Below are 21956 nucleotides of genomic sequence, written 5' to 3'. Positions count from 1 at the left end.
CGATGGTGGATGCGCGACGTCGCTCGCGCGGTCGGCCGTAGCGCCTGCGCGGTGAGTCGGCGCTCCTGGGCCCGGCCTCTTTTGTCGGTCTGAAGGGAATGGAGCCCGGCGGTGGCCGCCGCGAGAAGCTCCCGCCGCCGCCGCTGGTGCTGCCGCCCGCCAAAGCCAAGGAGGGTCCCGGGTCCAGCGGCGGAGGCGGCAACGCCCGCCTGGAGAAGGCCAAGCAGCGCTCGGCTCAGCAGGAGCTGAAGCAGCGGCAGCGCGCCGAGGTGGGCGGAGGCCTCTGAAGAGAGCCCTGAGGCGGGATTGGGGGGCAGCTGGAATAAGGGCTGCGGGCCTACCAAACGCCCCTCCTCCGGTCTCTGACCTCCCTCCACGGGGAATGAAGCCCCCTTGATGGCGGGGCTGAGGGGGGGGGGAGAAGCCTGGGGAACTCCCCGCCACTGCTGCCTCTAACTGAAGGAGTCTATTTACTTTTTGTAAAAAATAATAGTATTTTCCTTTTAAAACAAAGGTTTCCATCATGCATCAATCAGGGTGTCGTCTGACTACAATTATTTTTCTTTCCTTTTTTTTTACATATTATTTTTGTTACAAATATTAAATTAAATTAATTAAATTTAATTTTTTTGCAAACAAAGTGTTGTCCGGGTTTTCCCCCTTTTACATTCTCTCCTATACATAAATTGTTTTTTTTTACATCACATTACCTTTTTTTCAATTTCAGCCCCGTTTGTTTTCTTCCCCATATTTTCATCTTAAATTTGACATTTTTTCTTAACACCTAAATCTTTCAGAAAATATACCAAATTTATCATTTCGTTTTCCATTTGTTATTCTAACTTCTATAGGTATAGTATAGTCTTTATTGCCATTGTACAAAATAAATACAATGAAATTGGTTTTAGCCTCACTGGTGCAAAATTATAGCGGAAACAAAAAAAGAAAAAAAAACGCCGTGTGCATGGAATAATTGTAGTTGTATTTAAAAGTTTGACAGCTCTAAGGATAGAAACTATTTTTAAACCTATTTGTTCGGCTGGCTAAACTTTGATGTCTTCTACCCGATGGTAGCATAAATACTCAAATTTTATTTTAATATAACAAGCATTTTACTTAATTGGTTATCCGCAATTAACAATATAATCTTATTTAACTATATATCATTAGCATTATTCACCTATTTCATTTACCTACTGATACATCCCTTCTTTCCCTTCCTTCTTTCTTAACAATTAACTCATCCTTTATTCTCTTTGATGTTCCATTTTTCTTCAGTTTTCTGCTTATCCTATCCTCTACTCTTAAATTCATTTTTTCTTTTCTTTCCTTTTATATGTATTTCATCTTCTGAATTTTTTTCTCTCCTAATAGTTGTAGCTTACTACCAAATTCTTTATATACATCTGTTCTTATTTTAACATTACAACTTAACATATCTCCTATTATAACATTTCTATTCCTAAATTATTTAATTGTATACTTTTATCCATATTCATTTTATAACCAATGATAAAATAACCCCATATATTATAATAATCAGATTCTTCCTTTTGTTTAATTGCTAGTATTAATCTACTCATTTCTGCACAATCTAATATTTTCTTAATCCCATTTTCATCTTTAAGGATTTCCCTAAAGAAGGAATCCCATAATTTAGGGGTCTCCTGAGGAGAGATTTGGGGTGGGGGGGGGAAAGCTTGGCTACTACTTGCCAAGCCCTTCCCTCTATGTTCACTTTTTCCATTGCTTTTCAGGCGGCTGATTCTCAAGTGTGTCCTGAATACAGGCAGTCCTCGACTTACGACCATAGTTGACCCTGACATTTCTATTGCTAAGTGAGATATCTACGTGAATTTTGGCCCGTTTGACTACCTTTCTTGCCATGTTTGTTAAATGAATTGCTGCAGTTGATAAGTTACTCGCACGGTTGTTAAGTGAATCCCCATTGACTTTACTTGTCAGAAAGTCGCAAAATGGGATCACGTGACGCCACCCACCCCCCCAGAGACGCTGCGACCGTCATAAATATGAGCCGGTTGCAAAACATCAGAATTTTGGTCACATGACCATGGGAATGCTGCAGTGGTAAGCGTGAAAAATGGCCCAGTGCCCTTGTAACTTCAAATGGTCACTAAATGAATGGTTGTACGTCGAGGACTACCTGTATTAGGTAATAAAGGTGGGATAAAGGTGAAAAATAAATTTTCATAGGCAAGGGGGGAAGTGGAGGACTTCTTTTCTCTAGGCCCTAAAAGGTTGGCAACGGTTTTGTGGGAGGGGGGGGGTCCTATTGGCAGCTTTCCATTTGTCTGCACTGAGGGTCCAACCCAGAGTTTTCCAAAATATCAATATTGACACCCCCCCCCTCCCTCCACAAAGGGTCAGTGGGACCCATTTAAGTTATTATTCATTGCACAGTCAGGCAAATGTTTAGACTGGATTTAGCATTTCCCCCATGTATCAAGTCCTTCCCAAGGTCCTAGGATAGGTGGGTGTTGTTGGTTGGATTAGTATTGTTATTTAAGATTTAATCTTCAGTTCGATTCACAGTCTGGGACTGGTAAAAACTTAACAGTCCAAGTCCTAATCAAGGACCTAGGAGCTGTTATGTTAACGCCTGAGTATATAGGCAGTTCCAAGTAGGGTGGTTTTTTTCTTTTGCAAAGTCAAGATATTCAGGACTGATAAGCTCAAAATTTCCACGTATCCAGGCAGCTCTTTGGGTATTGCTCCAAGGTCTCCTATTATTGGTACAACCATTTATTTCTTCCTCCACAATCGCTCAACTTCAATTTGCAGATTGCGGTATTTTGTGGTTTTTTGTTTTCTAGTTGTCTCTCTTCAATTTGTGCGTCAACTGGTGTACCAATATCGAAGAACTCTTTTTCTTTTCCACAATAGAGATGTCAGGCATGTTGTGGGCCAGACATCTGTCTGTTTAAATCCAAAAGTCCCACAGGATCTTGACCTGTTCATTTTCAAGAACTTTATTATTGTTGATGTAGTTTCGATGCCCAGGTCATGTTTTTTTTTCTAGTTATTTTTCTTCGACTCTGGCATCTCCTGGTACAATGATATCAATAAACTCTACACTTTTGATTACTGTGATATCTGGCATTTCTAAATGATGATCCATTATTATTGTTGTTGTATTTATCAGATTATTTTCCCGTAATAAACGTTGGGGGTGGGTGAACAATTTCACGAAATGATCGATGAGTTGAAAAGTTTGGGGACAATGGCTTAACCTCTGCTTTGGTCTGCAGATCTATGCCCTCAACCGGGTAATGACTGAGCTGGAGCAGCAACAGTTTGATGCCTTCTGCAAGCAGATGAGGGCTTCCAGTGAGTGAGCCCTTCAGACAGCCAGATCTTCGCTCCCCACACAAGACTTCACTCAAGGTCTGAACGCTGGACCATGGTCAGTGGTCTGTTAAAACCACGGTGGGAAGTCCCCAGACCCTTTTTCCTCTGGGCTATGGCAGTGCCTCTCAGCCGCTTCCAAATCCACCAAAAGCCCAAGCCCTTGCGAAAATTGAGTGTCTCATTGTTTGAACTGTTTTTTTTTTAAATCCTATTTATTAAATAAATTAGTGTTTTATATGTGTGCAAATATCTGTCTGTGAGGCCAGTGCAGATATGATCAGGGCCATTAAGATACTTCCAGGAAACCCAAAAGCCAAAGAAAAAAGTTTCCTCTCCTCCCTCCCCTCCCCCCCCCCCCACCGAACAGAGATTCGGGGTATGCTGCCTCTTCACATGGAGGCATTGCTTGTAAGTCATTGATGGGTGAAGTGTCCTAAGGCTCTTGATTGTTTGGTGTGGCATAACGTTTGTTCAAGTGGTTCCTTGTTGCACAGAAATGCAACATAAATTTTATATACCTGAAGCCTAATGACCCTCCTTGCTCAAGGTTTATAAGAAAGGGAACAACAACAAAAAAACCCTGCTTCTGTTTGGCCTTTCTAGACTTAGTAGGGGCAGGCAGTGGATAGCCAACAATGTGAGATTTGTGTGCTAATGGAAGAGGATGGTGAAGATTATAACCACACAGCTTCTCCCCTCCTGCTCCAGACCTTATGAATCACTTGTCACAGTTCCCAAGCACATAACATACAATGCAAAACACAAAACACAAGAAAGTCTCTTCAATATTTTCAGAGTTTTAATTTTTCCCTCCAAACACGAGAACATTAGTTTCAAGTATTCAAGTTTTCCAATGACACAACTTGCCATCTCCTTGCCTTTTTCCATCTTGTGGTTTTAATCTAACAGCTCTCGGGAAGAGACCGTTTTCCCAATGCATTTCATTAGCCTGATAAATACTTTAAAAACCCATTAAAAGTGCTCCCTTTCACATAAGCATTTGGGGCTGTTCTTTTTGAAACACAAATCTAGAATACCTGCTGTGGCTAGAATTGGAAGTCAGGGTGGAATTCTAGATCTGAGATCTACCCAGTAAAGTGTACAAAGGATTCCTTTGGCAAAGCTGGGCAGCTCACAGAAGTTTATGCCTCCCTTTAAGCCCTTTCTGGTGGCAGAGGGATGGATGTGTGGCAGGAAGGATGCCATGTACTGGCCCGTTTGCTTGGCAACTTGCTTCCAGAGATCCTTCTTTATACCAGATGGCGGACTTGATTTGCAGGCCCAGCTGGAGGGAATAATTTCCCAAATTGTCTCCAGCAGCAGTTCCTGCCCACGTTGATGAGCCAACCGCCATCAACGTGGACGGGAACTGCTGCTGGTGACTTAGATTCTGGGTGGCAAAATGAGGTTTTTTTTAGATGCCCTGCTTCCTGTCTACTCTGGAAAGGCGATCCACTCATATAGGGTAAAACGCATGCACAGACCCACAACTCTCTTTGCAAGTAGTAGAGTGTTTTAAAAGACCCAGAAGGAGCTTGACTATCAGTTGTGGGTCAAAGATAGCTTAATATCTCTCCTATTAAGAGCCGGACTTTGCTCTTGTGTGGGCCTGGATAAGAATAGGGCAGTCATGTGAACGATAACTTCCTCTTTTCTCTTAAGGGCCAAATCTGTCTCCAAAAGCAGTGGGATTTCCTTCTAAAGGTTGCAAATTCAGTTAGCTCACCTGTTGCAAAAATCTAGTTAAAAAAGGAAGTACCCCTGATGGATCCAGAGTGAGAATGCCACAAGAGTGGAAAGTGTTAAGAAAAGAGGTCTGTGTTCAAGTTTTCCCCATGTCCCTAAAAGCTGTCGGCGAGTAAATTACTGGCATAAAAAAAAAAAATAAGCAAGAAATTTCGTGACCCGTCAAAACCGCGGTCCACTAAAGCGCGCACGACGAAAGCGCATACGTGACGTCATCAGCAGCGCGACGAAAAAAATTAAAAATAAATTAACTTAAAATTAAAATAAAATTAAAGCAAGCCGATTCACATAAAGGTAAGGGTTAGGTTTAGGGTTAGGGTTAGGTTAAGGGTTAGGGTTAGGTTAAGGGTTAGGGTTAGGGTTAGGTTAAGGGTTACGTTACGCGTTAGGGTTAGGTTTAGGGTTAGGTTAAGGGTTAGCGTTAGGTTAAGGGTTAGGTTTAGGGTTAGGTTAAGGGTTAGGTTTAGGGTTAGGTTTGGGGGGGTTAGGGTAAGGTTTTCGCTTTAATTTTAAATTTACCGCTCACAGCGTGATGTTTTCGTCGCGCTGTGATGACGTCAAGTACGCGCTTTCGTCGAGCGCGCTTTAGTCCACCGCGGTTTTGTGGTGGAACCAGAAATTTGCCTCTTAAACCTATATTGCACTTATTTATAGGGGGAAAATATCCGGCCAGACGTAATTTCTAATGTTGGATTTTCCCCCTTACCAGAGGGAGACCTCTGTGAAGGCAATACTATGGCAACTCCACTGCACTGCACGGTAGAAGCCATTTTACAGCACAACAGGCTGTATTTTAACAGAACACACACCCCAAGGGGTGTTAGGGGTGTCTTACCCCCCTCAGTATTTTTTTCCAGAGTCATCTGTGTACTAAGTTTCGTTGAAATTACTTGAGGCATTCCAGAATTATGCTGGAACACACACACACACACAAAAACACGCATGTTTCTATATATTTCTTCATATATATATATATATATATAATTTCTATATGTATTTATATATATATAAAGATAAAAGAAGATATTGGTAGAAAGAATCTGTACATATCTACACTGACCAAAGGCTCAGTTTGTTAGCCAGCTGTTGACTTCATTCTTCAGACAACAGCCTGCCCAGCAAGGATAACACCGCCGGAAGTAATGGATAAATCTCTCAGAAGTTTATCCCCTCAGTTGGATGAAAAACTGCAGCAACTTTAGACAAAATATGGATTTTAAACACTGGACCAGTCATCCCAGTCGCTGAAGACTGCCTGAGCAGGGTGCAATGCTGGCATCGTCCGCTCGCGTCCTCCGACGAGGTTAGACTTTGTAACTCCACAAAATGTTGGGGAAAAAAATGTATGATACGGACCAAATCAGGAAGTAGAGAGAGGCCAGGAAGGAGGCATGAAACAGGAGCACCAAAATACCTGCAGTGGGCAAGAGAGAAAGAGTTAAAGAAGCCTGTTGAGGCGAGCCAGATCGGATTGGCAACATTTGATATTTTGAAGACCCGTCGGCTTTCTGTTTTTAGGCCTTCAGACACAACAGTCTTGTGCCTCCAGATCACAGGTGGATTCCCACTGCAGATCACCTGATTTACGGGGACCAAAGTCCCATTAGTTCTGCTCTCTGGAATGTCATTGCATCTTTGCTTTAATCCCTACCCATTAAGGTTTTTCCCCCACGAGGAAACGGGAGCGGTTTGTTCAGCTTTATTTACCATAAAGTCTTGCAATGAAAGAGATCAACTGGGAACTGTGGAGTTTGGTATTCAGAAGATGTGAGACAACATCAGTAAAGAACTCTCTGTCCCCTGAATCCAGATTGGCTTGGACATTTAAACACGAAGGGCACTTAAAACATTTTTATTTCCCCCCTGCCCAACCCCTTTTAGCTTCTCACCATACAGTCTCTGCTCTTATTTTTTTTAGCCAGCCTTTCCTCTCCAGGATCTACCATGTTTCCCCGAAAATAAGACAGGGTCTTATTTTCTTTTGACCCCTGAAATAAGCACTTGGCCCTATTTTCAGGGAGGTCTTATTATTTTTGAGTTTCAGGAATCAGCGAGCGTGGTCACCTCATGGCTGCTGCTGTGTTGCAATATTTTTAGGCTTATTTTAAAGGGAAGGCTTATTTTAGCACATGCACTCAAAAGTCCGATTGGGCTTATTATCTGGGGAGGTCTTATTTTCAGGGAAACAGGGTAATGAGACTGCAGTATCCAGATTTTGGAGTAATGAAATGTTCCTCTAGACTAGTGATGGTTAATCTTTTTGGTACCAAGTGCCAAAACTGGAGTGTGTGTGCACGTGCATGCATGTGCCAGAGCATCAGAACTCAGAAGAGAGCAGCTGGTCGGTGTGCATGTGCGCGGCAGAACCCAAAAGATCAGCTGACAGTGGTGCGCGTGCCCACAGAGATGGCTCTGCCTGCCACCTCTGGCACGCGTGCCTTAGGTTTGCCATCATGGCTCTAGACTCTTAAGAAAACAGCTTCTGAAAACCACCTCAAACTTTTAGAGGCTCTTAGATAGGTTCAAACTATGTCTGAATCTTCAAACTGGCTACAAATAAGCCTGTTTTTTTTAATGAAGCGAGACAAGCTTAGCTTCATGTAACAAAGGAACTCTTTCATGTCCCTGCTTTCCAGATGGAGCAAGCCAGGCTTGCCAGCAGACCTGGTGGCAGACTCAAACGATGAGGAGATTGGGGAGGAACATGGGCCAGTCCTGGAGTCTAGGAATGGCTCTGATGAGGGCTCTGTGTCGGAGGCAGAAAGGGGGCCAGGGCCGTCCGACAGTTATCAGCTGCCTTCGGAGTCTGAGATCAGTGGGGCAAAAGAACAGCTGGAGCCTGTTCCTGATGTGCATATGCGCAGAGCTGCCAGGAGAAGGGAACAGTTAAGGAACAAGGGCCGACTCAGGAGTAAAGGCACAGGTAGACGGTGAATGGCCCCTCCCAGAAGGAATAAAGAAGAGCAAAAGCGGAGTGGATTTACAGGAGACAATTAGTTCACTTAATTAGTGTGAAGATTTGTTCGTGACTCTCAGAGACTCCTTGCCAAGTATTTTCTTGCACAGTATTGCATTTGGAAGATATCGGCCTGGCAGCTCTACAAGCCTGATAAGGTCTGTGGTTATAAATTCACCCACGAAAGACTGTTTGCCGGGACCTTGCTGGGGTGTGAATGAGAGGAATTCACGTTAGCTTAATAAAAAGGGGTTTTGTCGGGACAAGGAGCCTGCTTCGTGATTTGGTGAAGCCTAGGTCAGAACAGAAGGCCCTGGACGTACCTCCTCCGAAGATGGCCTTCTTCCAAGCCTGGGACTCCAGCACCTTGTCATGGGGATAGAAACCCTGGTCCACCATGAAGAGGACCATCACTATGGCCATCAGGCGCATGGTCACCAGGTGGCCTCCAGTCAGGAAGTAGGTGGCTGCTACCATGGAGGCACCGTAGGGGCATGGCAAACCCCGATACATAAAGGGCATCCCTGCATATAAAGAAGAGAAAAGATACACACGAATTCATTGAGGGGCAGACTGTAGTCCCCTGTCCCCTAGCCACACCAAAAAAAAAAAGGACAGGGTATGTTGTGTCATCACAAAGATCTAAAATATCAACTGGGCACGTTGAAAATCACACCAATTTCTTTACGGAATGGCAGCTTCCAGAATTGTTTACAAAACACAGAATCGAGACGCCACTTTTCCCATTGAAAAGCACACTCTTAAACCTAGGGAGAGCTGGCAATGACCGTGTTTTCCCAAAAATAAGACCCGGTCTTATTTTTATTTTTGCCACCCAAAAAAAGGCACCAGGTCTTATTTTCAAGGGCGGGGTCTAACTCACCTTGTGGCGGCAGCACCAGCAGCCCCACCCAGCAGGAGCCCGCTGCCAGGCCACTTCTGCAGCCGCTTGCCGTCGCTCACACGCATTGTCCCCAGCCTCCCTTTCTCCATCAGAGGCCCTCCAGAAAGCCCTCTGCAGCCAAGAAACGAGGTCTGGATTGATGCGCGCGGCACCTCCCCAGCCTCCATTTTGCCTTCCGGAAGACCTCTGACAGCGAAAGGGAAGCCGGGGGCGACACGCACGAGCAGTGGCAAGAAGTGGGGCTGCAATCAAGGCAGGTGTTAGAGTGTGCAATGCCTGGAAAGTAGGGCAGGTCCACCACCCCCTATTCTCACCCTACCTTAATTTTTACCCATGCATCTTGCCCCACCCCCTGCACCCTAGAATGGGCCTAAAATTAGGCTTATTTTGGGGGTAGGGCTTATATTAGGCGTTTGTGTGAAAATCACCCTAGGGCTTACTTTCGGAATAGGTCATATTTTCGGGAAAACGTACTTGTGGGATCAAAAGGTGGGACAACTTTTTAAAAGCTCCTCCACTATTCCTCCCAATGAGATCTTTACCATCCAGACTCACCACTGGTGAAGAAGCATAGCCGTGTAAACACCGCCAGCACATAGACAATCACCAGCAACCCCTCGAGGATCCCATGGCCCTGCAGAAGGAGCCCCGTGGCCAGGCCGAAGGACGTGAAGTCTGCAAAGTCATCCAGTTTAGCCCCTGCAGGCGATATGAAAAAGGGACGTGGTTAGTCTCCGTCAAAGCCACAATCCGCCTACCGTCGCTAGCCGAGGACAGAGGCCTCCGCTTTCATTCATTGGGCGACGCCAAAAATAATGATAATAGTAATAATGATAACCTCAGCGTTCCCTCTGCTTGGGATGACCTCTCTCCCCCTCCACATGTAGTGGAAGCTTCCAGAAACGAGGACTTAAATGGGGGAAAATCAATGCCTCCTCCTCCCCAACCTGGCGTCCTCCAGATGCTGACCAAAGAAAGGTACCCAGGTGGAAAAACTGCCATCTCTTAAGGCTAAGCAGACTCTCTGTTGAGCAGCCAATGATGGCATTTAAGGCAATGAAATGGGATCCTGCCCAGCTCCTGGGTGTTGTGGCGCACCAGTGGAGCTATCGGCAGACTCGGACAGTGGGAAGGTTGGGGAGGAAAAGTCCTGGAGTCTGGGGAAGGCTCTGATGAGGGCTCTGTGTCAGAGACAGAGAGGGGGCCAGGGCCCGTCTGACAGTTATCAGCTGCCTTCGGAGTCAGAGATCAGTGGGGCAGAAGAACAGCTGGAACCTGTTCCCCATGTGCGCATGCGCAGAACTGCCAGGAGAAAGGAACAGCTAAGGAACAAGGGCCGACTTGGGAGTAAAGGCACAGGTGGACGTTGAATGGCCCCTTCCAGAGGGAATAAAGAGGAACGAAAGGGGAGGGGAATTTGCAGGAGACAATTAGTTCAATTAATTAGCGTGAAGATTTGTTCGTGACTCTCAGAGAATCCTTGCCAAGTATTTTCGTGTACAGCATTTCGTTTGGAAAATACCGGCCTGGCAGCTCTCCAAGCCTGATAAGGTCTGTGGTTGTAAATCCACCCTTGAAAGACTGTTTGCCGGGACTTCGCTGGATGTGAATGAGAGGAATTCACATTAGCTTAATAAAAAGGGGTTTTTGTTGGGACAAGGAGCCTGCTTCGTGATTTTGTGAAGCCTAGATCAGAACACAAGTCTTCTTTGGTTCGAAAGAAAATGGCCCTTGGCTCCCTAGAGATTAGCCACAAACTTTTCAGAAGGCCTCTCCGGTCCTCCCATGAGTCAGCGACGACTTCTTTCTTGGATTCCCCTGTAATGCCTGGTTTCCCCCTTGGCGGAGCTCCTCTCTTCAAGGACCACCTACCGCATAGTTTGGCTTTTTTCTGCACCATCTGGAGGTTGGCCAGATCATTGGTAATCATCCACTAAAGTGAGTTGGAGGGAAAAGGTGGCAGGGACTCACCCAAGGCAGAGCAGGCGTTGAGTTGCCTCGCAACGGCTCCGTCAGCAAGGTCTAGCACGAAGCCAGTGAGGACTAGCCAGCATGCATAGTGGTAGTGCCTGGAGGCGGAGGAGGAAGAAGAATATAGATGAAAAAGTAGAGGAAGAAGAAGAACAAGAAAGGCAAGGTTGCTTCCTGTGTCCCTGGATGCTCTCTCCGTCTCCCACCTAGTCCTGCCATCCCTCTTGATCTCTGGGCCACTGGATCCAGAAAAGCCTGGGCAGTAGGAATTATCCCTGTCATGAATCCAGCTAGATCCCAACCTTCCCTGGGGAAGCAGAAGGACTAGCCTCTCAGCTTGGCATTGGCACCACGGAGGCGACTGAAGCTCAGAGAAAATATGTGAAAATATAAGGCCAGACGGCCATTGTGCCCCACTCTTCCCTCTGCAATGGCACAAGAGTGGTGCTGAGGCCCTGTAAATTGGGGTCATTCCAATCTGCCCAGCGTTGATCCCTCCTTGAATGGAGACCCATGGCGGCCAGGAGGCAGAGCTCTGGTCCAACCTCCCACCTACCCGTTTAGGCTGCAGAGGACGGAGGAGAGGCCCATGAGGAGGTTGGCCATGGAGAGCGAGTTGGCCGCATTCTTGCGCAGGAACTCAATGGCTTGCGCACGGCCCACCTGCTCGCTCAAGAAAAGCTTCTTGGTGTAGAGGAAGATTCCTGGAAGAAAACATCAGAAAGGACGGCATGAGAAGCTGAGAGTATCCCCCTACAGGCCAGCTGCGAAAAAATTCCCTCTGTACCATCTCTGCTCTGAGCATGGCCTGGAAGGCAGCTCCTTTGTAACCAACGGAAGAAATTCCGGGGTTAGGAGATGGACAAGGCCAGCTGTGTTCAGCCTGCACATCCTGGGCATCTGTTGTGGCCAGCCAGCAGAGCTAGCAGCAGATTCAGACAGTGAGGAGGTTGGGAAGGAACAAGGGCCAGTTCTGGAGTCTGGGGAAGGCTCAGATGAGGGCTCTGTGTTGGAGGCAGAGATGGGGCCAGGACTGTCTGTTAATTATCAGCTGCCTTTGGAGTCAGAGATCAATGAGGCAGAAGAACAGCTGAAGCCTGTTTCCAGTGTGCGCATGCGCACAGTGGACAGAGGAAGGGAACAGCTAAGGAACAGGGGTCGACTTGGGAGGAAGGCCACAGGTGGACGATGAATGGCCCCTCCCAGAGGAAATAAAAGAGGAGCGAAAGGGGAGTGGAGTTTGCAGGAGACCATTCGTTCGCTTCATTGGTTCCTGACTCTCCGAGACTCCTGGCCAAGTTTTGCAGATATCAACCTGGCAGCTCTCCAAGCCAGAGAAGGTCTGTGACCGAAAAATCCTCCCTCAAAAGACTTTGCTGGAGGTGAATGAGCAGAATTCACAGTCAATTAATAAAAGGGGGTTTTGTTGGGACAAGGAGTTTGCTTCATGCTCTCGGGAAGCCTCGTTCCAAACAGCATCGGAATTCCACACATACGGCGGAAACATGCAGAGGGAGGTGGGCCCTGCATGCAACAGCCCAGCTCTTCCCCAAGTGCTACATCCTCCCACATCTCCCATTTGTTAATTCATCCTATCCATGTGAGTTATTCCCAGGCCAGCCACAAGGCTGCAGCACACGGGAAGCCTTCGCTCCGGTGGGTGAGCGACACAGAAAGCCCGCCTGGCACAAGAGGTGGCTGGCTTTCCGCCAGGAGGGCAGGTGCTGACTCGACCCTGGGACTCGAGGAGGCAACGGGTGACCAATGCCTGCATCACCAGCGGCCTGGATTCTCCGCCTCATTGAAAACCTGCGGGCACTGGGCAGCCAGAGGATTTCATGCAATTCCAAATAACAGATCCGAGATGTGGAGGGCTGGGCCCAAAGGAGAGCAGGTCAAAGGGCCAGGCGGGTGGGGTAGGAAACAGCCCTTCAATTTCATTCAGGGCCTCAGAGCAATCGGACCAATTCTCGAATACACTCATCTGCCTGGAATCCACAGAGTACATCGGATATTAATAGGATCGGGCGAGTCCAGAGGTATTTCACGAGAAGAGTCCTCCACTCCTCTGGTCACAATAGAATCCCTTATGCCACCCGGCTTGAAATTTTGGGCTTGGAGAACCTAGAACTATGCTGCCTACGGTCCGACTTAAGCATAGTAGACAAAATTGTCCACTACAAGACCACTTCAGCTTCAACCGCAATAATACACAGACAAACGAGGTCAATGAAAGAAGCCAATAAAGTCGAAGTTAAGGAGGATTACCATGTATACAGGCACTCCAGAGAGTTTAAACTTATTAGAGGTAATCACCCAATATATCAGATGGATAAGTAAAACGAGGGTTAAAAATGATGAAACTCGAATGAAATATATTAGAAGAGGAAATAACGTAAGGAGCATTGTACCGATTTGAAACTGCTATGAGAAGGAACATGAAGTTCTAATGTACTGTCTCAATGTAGTTTATGTCTTAAGTTTTGCTTTTGTGTATTTTGTGTTTAACGTTTTTTAGAAATTTATTTAAAAAATAAACAAGAGCCAAGGTGGCGCAGTGGTTAAATGCAGCACTGCAGGCTACTGCTAGATCAGCAGTTCAGCGGTTCAAATCTCACCGGCTCAGGGTTGACTCAGCCTTCCATCCTTCCGAGGTGGGTAAAATGAGGACCCGGATTGTTGGGGGCAATATGCTGACTCTCTGTAAACCGCTTAGAGAGGGCTGAAAGGCCTATGAAGCGGTATATAAGTCTACTGCTATTGCTATTGCTATAAACAAATGGACAAATAATAGATACAAACTCAAGGTAAACCACTCCAAACTCGACTGCAGAAAATACGACTTGTGGTCAATGCCTGAAATGCTCTACCTGACTCCATGGTTACATCCCCAAACCCCCAAAACTTTAACCTAAGACTATCTACTGTCGACCTCACCCCATTCCTAAGAGGTCTGTAAAGGGGGCATGCATAAGCACACCAGCGTGCCCTTCTGTCCCTGTCCTACTGTCCTTATTTATTTGTATTCACTTCTTTCGTTCATGTCCATGTTCATATTTATACCTGCTATCTTGTACATGTTTGACAAACGAATAAATACAAATAGAGTCAGGGAGGGCAAGCCCCCTCCCCGCAAACAAAGCCAAACAGACCTCAGTTCTTCACATTGCTTGGAACGGATCCGTGTATTCGTTGGCTGGTTAGTTTTAGTGCCAAAAGGCAACAATAATAATCACTTTAAAAGGAGCAAAGTTCAAATCACGCATCCGTTCCGATTGTTTAAGCTTGCAACAACAATTTGCATCCGAATCCAAATTCCAAGGAAGCTGTGGAGAGCCCAAGCTGGATGCCTCTGACTGGGTGCTTTTTTCTCCTGTTCCTATGCCAGAGTTTCGCCCGGGGGAGGAGAGGGGGAAGCATCCAGCTTTCTAAGCAGGGTTGGAAAATTGCCACAAAGCAACGAACTGTTGTGGCCTAGGCTTCCCCCAAAAGCAGGAGGCAGAGTCCTGGTCCCGACAAAACCCCTTTTATTAAACGAATGGGAATTCCTCTCCTTCACATTCAGCAAGGGCCTGGCAAACAGTCTTTCAAAGGAATATGACCACAGACCTTATCTATCTTGGAAAGCTGCCACGTAAATATTTTCTGAGGAAAGGAAAGATTTGGCACAGAGTCCCTGATATTCACGGACAGATTTTCTCACTCCTGAAACAAATCTAACGACTGAGCGAATGAATTGTTTCCTGCAAAAGCCCACTCCCTTTTCGCTCTTTTATTTCCTATGGGAGGGGCCAATCACCTTCCACCTGTGACTTTACTCCCGAGTCAACCCCAATTTCTGAGCTGTTCTTTTCTTCTGGCAACTGTGCGTGTGCACACTGGGAACAGGCTCCAGCTGTTCTTCTGCCTCACTGATTTCTACCTCTGAAAGCAGCTGATAACTGTCAGATGGCTGTGGCCCCCTCTCTGCCTCTGATGCAGAGCCTTCCCCAGACTCCAGGACTGGCCTATGCTTCTCCCCAACCTCCTCACTGTCTGACTCTACTGCCAGCTCTGCTGGCCGCTGGCAGGCCACAACACAAACCACCATATTATGCATTCATTTACTACCAGCTTTTGTGCTCAGAGTCTTTAGACGGGCACACTTCAACAAGCTGCGTTCAAGCATCAGCCAGGCAGGGGGGCGGATACGGCAGTTAGGTTCTTGCCATCAATACCGTACACCTGTCCCCAGGGAAGATACCCATATCAAGATAGGTGGAAGGTAAGGGAGATGGGAAGAAAGCCAGAGAAAAGCCACCAAAGGGTCTTTGGGGGTCCTAGGTTGGGTATTAATTGTAGTTATTTACCTAAGTTGGGTATTAATTGTTGTTAATTAGTTCTTGAGTCAATTTGCCCATTGGACGGACCTGTTCTACCTCATTTTTTAACCTTCCATTCGTATGTAAGAGTACCTAGTCTTAGTAACCATGACTATCCCGTTCCGAGTGGAGTCCCATGCCTTAGCCCTGCCCGTGAAATCCTCTATCCTTCCTTCCTAGATACACAGTCCTGCGTTTCACGGGCATAGATCGTAACTCCTCCCAATTTGCCTTTTAAGAGGCCACTGGTTACATCTTCAAGATCATCTCAACGGCCCGGAACCATCCCTCCCTACTTGCTTTTTTTAAGAGGCCTTTGGTCGCAACCCTTTATCCTGGCACATTCATCCTCCTGTTCTTATCACTTATGCCAGCTCCATGCAGCCTTTTTTATCTCTACCTGTCACCTGACACCTCGTTGCTCGTTACCCCCCACCGGGGTAGACATCCCAGTCCGAGTGGCGCACGATTCTTGGCCAAGCATATTCCCTATATGGATACATATAGGGAATAATAATACAAATACAAATAATTATAATTGGTGTTAGTGGCAAAGTCATGTCCGACCCATCGCAACCCCAGGCCTTCCTGTCCTCTGCCCTCCTCTGAGGTCCATTTAAGCTCACGCTGACTACTTCGGTGACTTCATCCAGCCCCTCATTCTCTGCCGTCCCCTTCTTCTTTTGCCTTCAATCTTTCCCAGCATGAGGCTCTTCTCCAGGGAGTCCTTCTTCCTTCTCATCAGGTGGCCAAAGGATTTGAATTTCCTCTTCAGGATCTGGGCTTCTAAAGTGCAGTCAGGGTTCATCTCCTCTAGGACTGACCGGTTGGACGGCCTTGCAGTCCAAGGGACTCAATGCAGGAGTCTTCTTCTCCAGCACCAGAGTTCAAAGGCCTCCATTCTTTGGCGCCCAGCCTTCCTTATGGTCCAACCTTCACAGCCATCCATTGCAACTGGGAAAGCCATCGCCTTGACTAGACGCACTTCTGTTGGCAGGGTGATGCCTCTGCTTTTTAGTAGGCTGTCTAGATTTGCCATCGCTTTTGGGCTGGGTATATAGACTGGGTGTTTTCTTCTTATGGGCTGGCAGCATTCTATGAAAACAGGCCTCTTTTCTGCCCCCTCCCCCCCCCCGCAGCACTGGGCTGAGATGGTGCCACCCTGTTAGCCCTGCGGAGCTGGGAGAAATGGCCGCCCGCCTGCTTTAGAGGTTGCTGCTGGCACCCAAGGACTGGTCTCCGGGCAATGGAAGCAGGAGGAGGCAGGTGCAGTGAATTGAAGTACTGTATTTTTTCGAAGTATAAGACACATCTTCCCCCTCCCCCCAAAGGATGAAAAACTGGGTGCGTCTTATACACTGAATACAGCATTTTTGGCCTCTCGAAACCCCGCCCCCTTTGCAAAAAATGGACATGCAGAGGGTTTGGGAGACTTGCAAAGTGCTCCTCGGGGCTGGGGAGGGCAAAAATGAGTGAAAAATGAGCCTTTTTTTGCTCGTTTTTGCCCCCTGCAGCCCCCAGGAGCACTTTGCAGGCCTTTCAAAATCTGCATGCCCCACTTTTCACAAAAAATGAGGCATGCAGAAGGTTTGGGAGGCCTGCAGAGTGCAAACACTTTTTTTAAAATTTACCTCTTCAAAATCTTGGTGGGTCTTATACTCCGAAAAATACAGTAAGTCTCATTTGATCTTTAAGGGTGTTGTTGATTGAAACACACGTCGTGGACCCAAAAGGGGAACCCTTTGACTTTGGGGCAGCTTCCTTCCTGGATTATTTGGTTTTCCAGGTTTTTGGGTGGAGAGGGGAGAAATTGAGCTACGTCTGCCCACTGATGACTAGCTATTGGAGGGAGAGAGGAGGCCTAGGTGAAGTGGGGAGGGAAGAGAGGTCTCAGCTAGGAATCTGACTTACCGGAAGGGGGAAATGCTATCCACATTGTAGCTGATGTTCAGCCGGAAATCCGTGCCCACCGATGTCCCTGAAATTGAAACGAGCCAGTTAGAGGCTTGGCAGAGGCAGCCACAAAAACAAATCACAGTGGGGGTTTGTCTGCTTGTAAACAATGAGCAAGATTCACCTCCCGGGGGAAGCCAGTCATTCTAGCATTTTCCCCCTGCTAGCCTCGTTGCTCAATTCCATTTGGCGGGGGGGGGGGTGGATGGGCAGACAGCGAAGTTTAAGAAGAGGGAGGGATGAAGAGAGGGTGGGGCGGAGGAAGCCCAGAAGGGACCCCTCCCCTCCAAATGAGATGGATCATTTTAATGGGGCTGAAGCCAGTTTTGTCTACTGGGGAAGGCACCAAGTAAAGGACAAAAAGAAAAACCAGGCGATGGGGAGTTGTAGCCCGACCTTGGCTATCAAAGCCCACTGGGTGACTTTGGGTCAGTCTGTCCCTTTCAGCCCAATTTACCTCACGGGAAAGTTGTTTAGGGTGCAAACCGAGTGGAGGATGGAGGGTTAAGGTATCTTCTGCCTGGAGTTATTTCTAAGAATCAAATCAAATAAAGGCAGGAAGAAAATATTTTTAAAATTGTCAGCAAAGTTCATCCCATGGAGCATGCCCACCCTTGCTGTTGAAGGACAGCTGGCAAATGGCCTGGAGGGTGTTGTGGCCCACCAGCAAAGCTGGCAGCAGATTCGGACAGTGAGGAGGTTGGGGAGGAACCTGGGCCAGTCCTGGAGTCTGGGGAAGGCTCTGATGAGGGCTCTGTGTTGGAGGCAGAGAGGGGGCCAGGACTGTCTGACAGTTATCAGAGTCAGACATCAGTGAGGTAGATGAACGGCTGGAGCCTGTTCCCAGTATGCACATGCGCACAGTGGACAGAGGAAGGGAACAGCTAAGGAACAAGGGTTGACTTGGGAGTAAGGCCACAGGTGGACGATGAATGGCCCCTCCCAGAGGAAATAAAAGAGCAGCAGAAAGGGAGTGGAGTTTGCAGGAGACAATTAGTTCACTTACTTGGTTCGTGACTCTCCGAGACTCCTTGCCAAGTTCTGCAGATATCGACCTGTCAGTTTTCCAAGCCAGATAAGATCTGTGACCGTAAATCCTTCCTCGAAAGACTTTGCTGGATGTGAATGACAGAATTCACAATCAATTAATAAAAGGGTTTTTTGTCAGGACAAGGAGTTGGCTTCATGCTCTTGGGAAGCCTCGCTCAGAACAGCGGGCAGTCTTTAGGTTTGCCTGCGAGGTTCCCAGCCACTGATGGGGATAGCTTTTTGTTGGGGGTGGGGGAAGGAACTGGGTATGGATTTGACAAAGGCATGCCATGCTCTGTGCTCCTAACCTCGTCACCCTCTTCCATTTATCTTGAATTGCGGACAAACATGCTGGATTGGCCCAAGGGGAAACCTGTTGGGTGAAGACTAGCCCACTTTTAGTGTATGCCACAAACGCAGTTCCTAACTAACTCAGTCTGGTGACCTGTACCCTGATGAAGAGCATTTCAGTGAGCCTGAGAAATGGATGCTAGGTTTTAACAGATTAACAGAGTTGGAAGGGACCTTGTAGGTCATCTAGTCCAACCCCGGCCAAGCAGGAGACCCTACACCATTTAACAGATTGTTGGAAGGGACTTTATGGTCATCTAGTCCAACCCACCCACCCCCCTGCCCAAGCAGGAGACCCTACACCATTTAACAGATTAACAGAGTTGGAAGGGACCTTGTAGGTCATTAAGTCAGGGGTGGGTTCCGGCCAGTTCTAACCTCTTCTATAGAAGAGGTTCCACAAATCTACCGTGCTGTTTAGAACCTGTTCCAGCTGACCCCCACCCACCCATCTGCACCACGCTTGCCCCGCTTGCTGCTCACTGATTGGCTGGCTCACCAATCGCCCCGCCCGCCTCTAAGAGTCCTATCTAAACCTTAAAGTCTTAAAGCTGTCAAGTTTGAACAACCCTGGGGTTTTTTTTCTAAAGGGTTAGAGGTGCAAGGGTCTTGTAACTTGACAGCTTTAAGACTTGCGTGCTTCAAATGCCAGAGTTTCTGAGCCAACATTTTGGTTGCTAAGCAAGAGCGTTGTTAAGTGGGTTTCACCACATTTTACAAATTGGCCACGCCCACCCAGTAAAATGACTGCCAAGCCACTCCCACTCAGTCACATGGCTGGCAAGCCACTCCCACAAAGTAGGCTACATCTACAGAAGAGGTTCTAAAAAAATTTGAAACCCACCATGCATTAAGTCCAACACCCCACCCCAACAGGAGATCTACTACCCCATTGGTTCACTGAAGCCGGGATTCCCCTGGCAGGTTGGGGAAAAGCGGAACTGTGGTTGGCCTGCCTGTCAGTTACCGCAAGCCTGTGGCACGAGGGGGAGGGAGGCAACCGGTCCCTGTGTGCTCTGGTTCAGCCGCCAGGGGCAGGAGGGGGGGGGGGCAATCCTGAGTCAGGGACTGCAAAGGACCAATGCCAGCTGGGATGCTATGAGATAGGGAGAGGGATAGGATTTAAGCCAATGGGAGAAGGGAAGGCATGCATCCTGGGATTACGAGGTGGGCATGACGCACACGACTTCCCTGTTGCCAAATTCCTGCCAGCTGACACCTCTTGCAATTCTGCACTTCTGGGTCAGTGGGTTTAGGGAGAGAGGGTGGGCTCCGCGTTCTGAACTCCCTGCCCTCCAGTCGCCTCCCCCCCCCCCAGGGATCCAAGGGGAGGGGGGCAGAGGGAGGAAAGCAGTTTGGGGAGTGGGTGTCCAGGGAGCCTCCTGGGCAGGTGCAGAGTCCCCGGATCTCAGCCTACCGAGCCCCCCACCCCACCCCGCGGGGAGCCCTGCCTGGTCCTCGGAAGCCGGGCTGGGTTGGTGGGTTCGCTATCCTTCGGGGGCGGGGGTCGCCGCGTACATACCCCCTCCCGTTTAGGCTCATCTACCACCCCTGCCGGAATGAAGGGGGGCTACGGGAACGGCTGAGGTTGCACCCGATCCTCTCTCCCTGCCATCCTTGCCGGGAAGGACCCCGTCGCAGGTGGATTGCTCCCCAAGGTGGAAGCTCCACCACCAGCCGCGATCTCCCCAGCCCTCGGAGCACCGCCAGACGCCTTCCCATGGCACCTAATCGCTTTCCTTCTCTCCCCCGGGACGAGCTCGCCCACTTACCCTCCGCCGCGCTCCGCACTCGCCCCGCTTGTAGCCTCGCCGCTTTTAAGCTGCGCATCTCTCCGCCGCCGCTGCTACGGAAAATTCCAACAGATGAGAAGGGGCGGGGCTGGGCTCGCGGCCCCTCCTCCCAGCCCCGCCTCCCCCGTCGCCCGCCCCGCCCTGCCCGTAAGGTCTTTCCCCACGCGAAGGAAAGCCTTGTCCCGTTTCAGCATATGTGGGGCGGGGGGGATAACCGAGTTGGAAGGGACCTTGGAGGTCCTCTAGTCCAACCCCCTGTTTAGGCAGGAAACCCTCCACCACTTCAGACAGATGGATATCCAACCTCTTCTTAAAGACTTCCAGCGTTGGGCCATTCACCAGTTCTGATGGCAAGTTGTTCCACTGATTAATTGTTCCCACTGTCAGGAAATTTCTCCTTAGTTCTAGGTTGCTTCTCTCCTTGGTTAGTTTCCATCCATTGCTTCTTGTCCTGCCTTTAGGTGCTTTGGAGAATAGTTTGACTCCCTCTTCTCTGTGAAAGCCCCTGAGATATTGGAAGACTGCTATCATGTCTCCTCGAGTCCTTCTTTTCATTCAACTAGACATACCCAGTTCCTGCAACCGTTCTTCATATGTTTTAACCTCCAGTCCCCTCATCATCTTGGTTGCTCTTCTCTGCACTCTTTCCAGAGTCTCCACATCTTTTTTACATGGTGGCAACAAAAACTAGATACCCCCCAGCCCTTCTCCCTTTAAGAGGGCACTTTTGCTATAGGCAGATCTTTCCCTGCCGCTCACAGCATTGCCAGTCCTTGATAATTGTTCTACCTTACAATTAATCAGTGGAACTACTTGCCTCCAGAAGCTGTGAATGCTCCAACACTGGAGGTTTTTAAGAAGAGATTGGATATCCATCTGTCTGAAGTGGGGTAGGGTTTCCTGTCTAAACAGGGGGTTGGATTAGAAGACCTCCAAGGTACCTAACAACTCGTTTATTCTATTCTATTGTATTCTATTCTCTTCCATTTTATTCTATTATATATTCTCTTCTCTTCTATATTCTCTTCTATATTCTCTTCTTTATTCTCTTCTATATTCTCTTCTCTTCTATATTCTCTTCTCTTCTATATTCTCTTCTATTCTATATTCTCTTCTCTTCTATATTCTCTTCTCTTCTATATTCTCTTCTATTCTATATTCTCTTCTCTTCTATATTCTCTTCTCCTCTATATTCTCTTCTATTCTATATTCTCTTCTATATTCTCTTCTCTTCTATATTCTCTTCTATATTTTCTTCTCTTCTATATTCTCCTCTCCTCTTCTATTCTATATTTTCTTCTCTTCTATATTCTCTTCTCTTCTTCTATATTCTCTCTTCTCTTCTATATTCTATTCTATATTCTCTTCTCTTCTAAATTCTCTTCTATATTCTTTTCTATATTCTCTTCTATATTCTTTTCTCTTCTATTCCTATATTCTCTTCTCTCTCTTCTATTCTCTTCTTTTCTATTCTATTCTAAAGTTTGGAAGATAGGATGGCTTACTGGAGAGCTGTGTGGTTC

The 21956-nt window shown here is 47.5% G+C and overlaps 2 protein-coding genes across 4 annotated transcripts; one reads left to right on the top strand and one right to left on the bottom strand.

The window, feature by feature from the left end:
* Positions 1-27: 27 nt before the first annotated feature.
* SVBP (small vasohibin binding protein) lies at positions 28-3610 on the top strand. Its single transcript, XM_032232077.1, has 2 exons — positions 28-269; positions 3270-3610. Exons 1-2 carry the CDS (start codon positions 99-101, stop codon positions 3354-3356), a joined length of 258 nt encoding a protein of 85 aa, XP_032087968.1. The 5' UTR covers positions 28-98; the 3' UTR covers positions 3357-3610.
* Positions 3611-6061: 2451 nt separating this feature from the next.
* TMEM269 (transmembrane protein 269) lies at positions 6062-20461 on the bottom strand. Of its 3 annotated transcripts, XM_032232285.1 has the most exons (8): positions 18267-18285; positions 17718-17792; positions 17219-17285; positions 11503-11650; positions 10947-11044; positions 9531-9674; positions 8395-8595; positions 6062-6529 (listed from the first exon to the last, which is right to left on the bottom strand). In XM_032232285.1, exons 3-8 carry the CDS (start codon positions 17241-17243, stop codon positions 6420-6422), a joined length of 726 nt encoding a protein of 241 aa, XP_032088176.1. In that variant the 5' UTR covers positions 17244-17285; positions 17718-17792; positions 18267-18285; the 3' UTR covers positions 6062-6419. The 3 variants fall into 3 exon arrangements, with proteins under 3 accessions (XP_032088176.1, XP_032088177.1, XP_032088174.1); XM_032232286.1 differs by lacking the exons at positions 17718-17792; positions 18267-18285 and adding an exon at positions 20413-20461; XM_032232283.1 differs by lacking the exon at positions 17718-17792 and having other exon boundaries at positions 18267-18307.
* Between the last annotated feature and the right edge of the window lie 1495 nt (positions 20462-21956).

Source organism: Thamnophis elegans, chromosome 15 (genome assembly GCF_009769535.1).
Source record: "Thamnophis elegans isolate rThaEle1 chromosome 15, rThaEle1.pri, whole genome shotgun sequence".
Taxonomy (NCBI): domain Eukaryota; kingdom Metazoa; phylum Chordata; class Lepidosauria; order Squamata; family Colubridae; genus Thamnophis; species Thamnophis elegans.
The sequence above is the reverse complement of the archived record's forward strand: the minus strand, read 5'-3'. Positions and strand labels throughout refer to the sequence as shown.

Bases quoted from the DNA above. Each gene is read 5' to 3' on its own strand.
- SVBP (XM_032232077.1), top strand. From the start codon at position 99: ATGGAGCCCGGCGGTGGCCGCCGCGAGAAGCTCCCGCCGCCGCCGCTG. The intron at 270-3,269 runs GTGGGCGGAGGC...TTTGGTCTGCAG, and splicing joins AGCAGCGGCAGCGCGCCGAG to ATCTATGCCCTCAACCGGGT.
- TMEM269 (XM_032232286.1), bottom strand. From the start codon at position 17,243: ATGTGGATAGCATTTCCCCCTTCCG. The intron at 9,675-10,946 runs GTGAGTCCCTGC...TATCGCCTGCAG, and splicing joins CAACGCCTGCTCTGCCTTGG to GGGCTAAACTGGATGACTTT. The intron at 8,596-9,530 runs GTGAGTCTGGAT...CTTTATATGCAG, and splicing joins GCTATGCTTCTTCACCAGTG to GGATGCCCTTTATGTATCGG.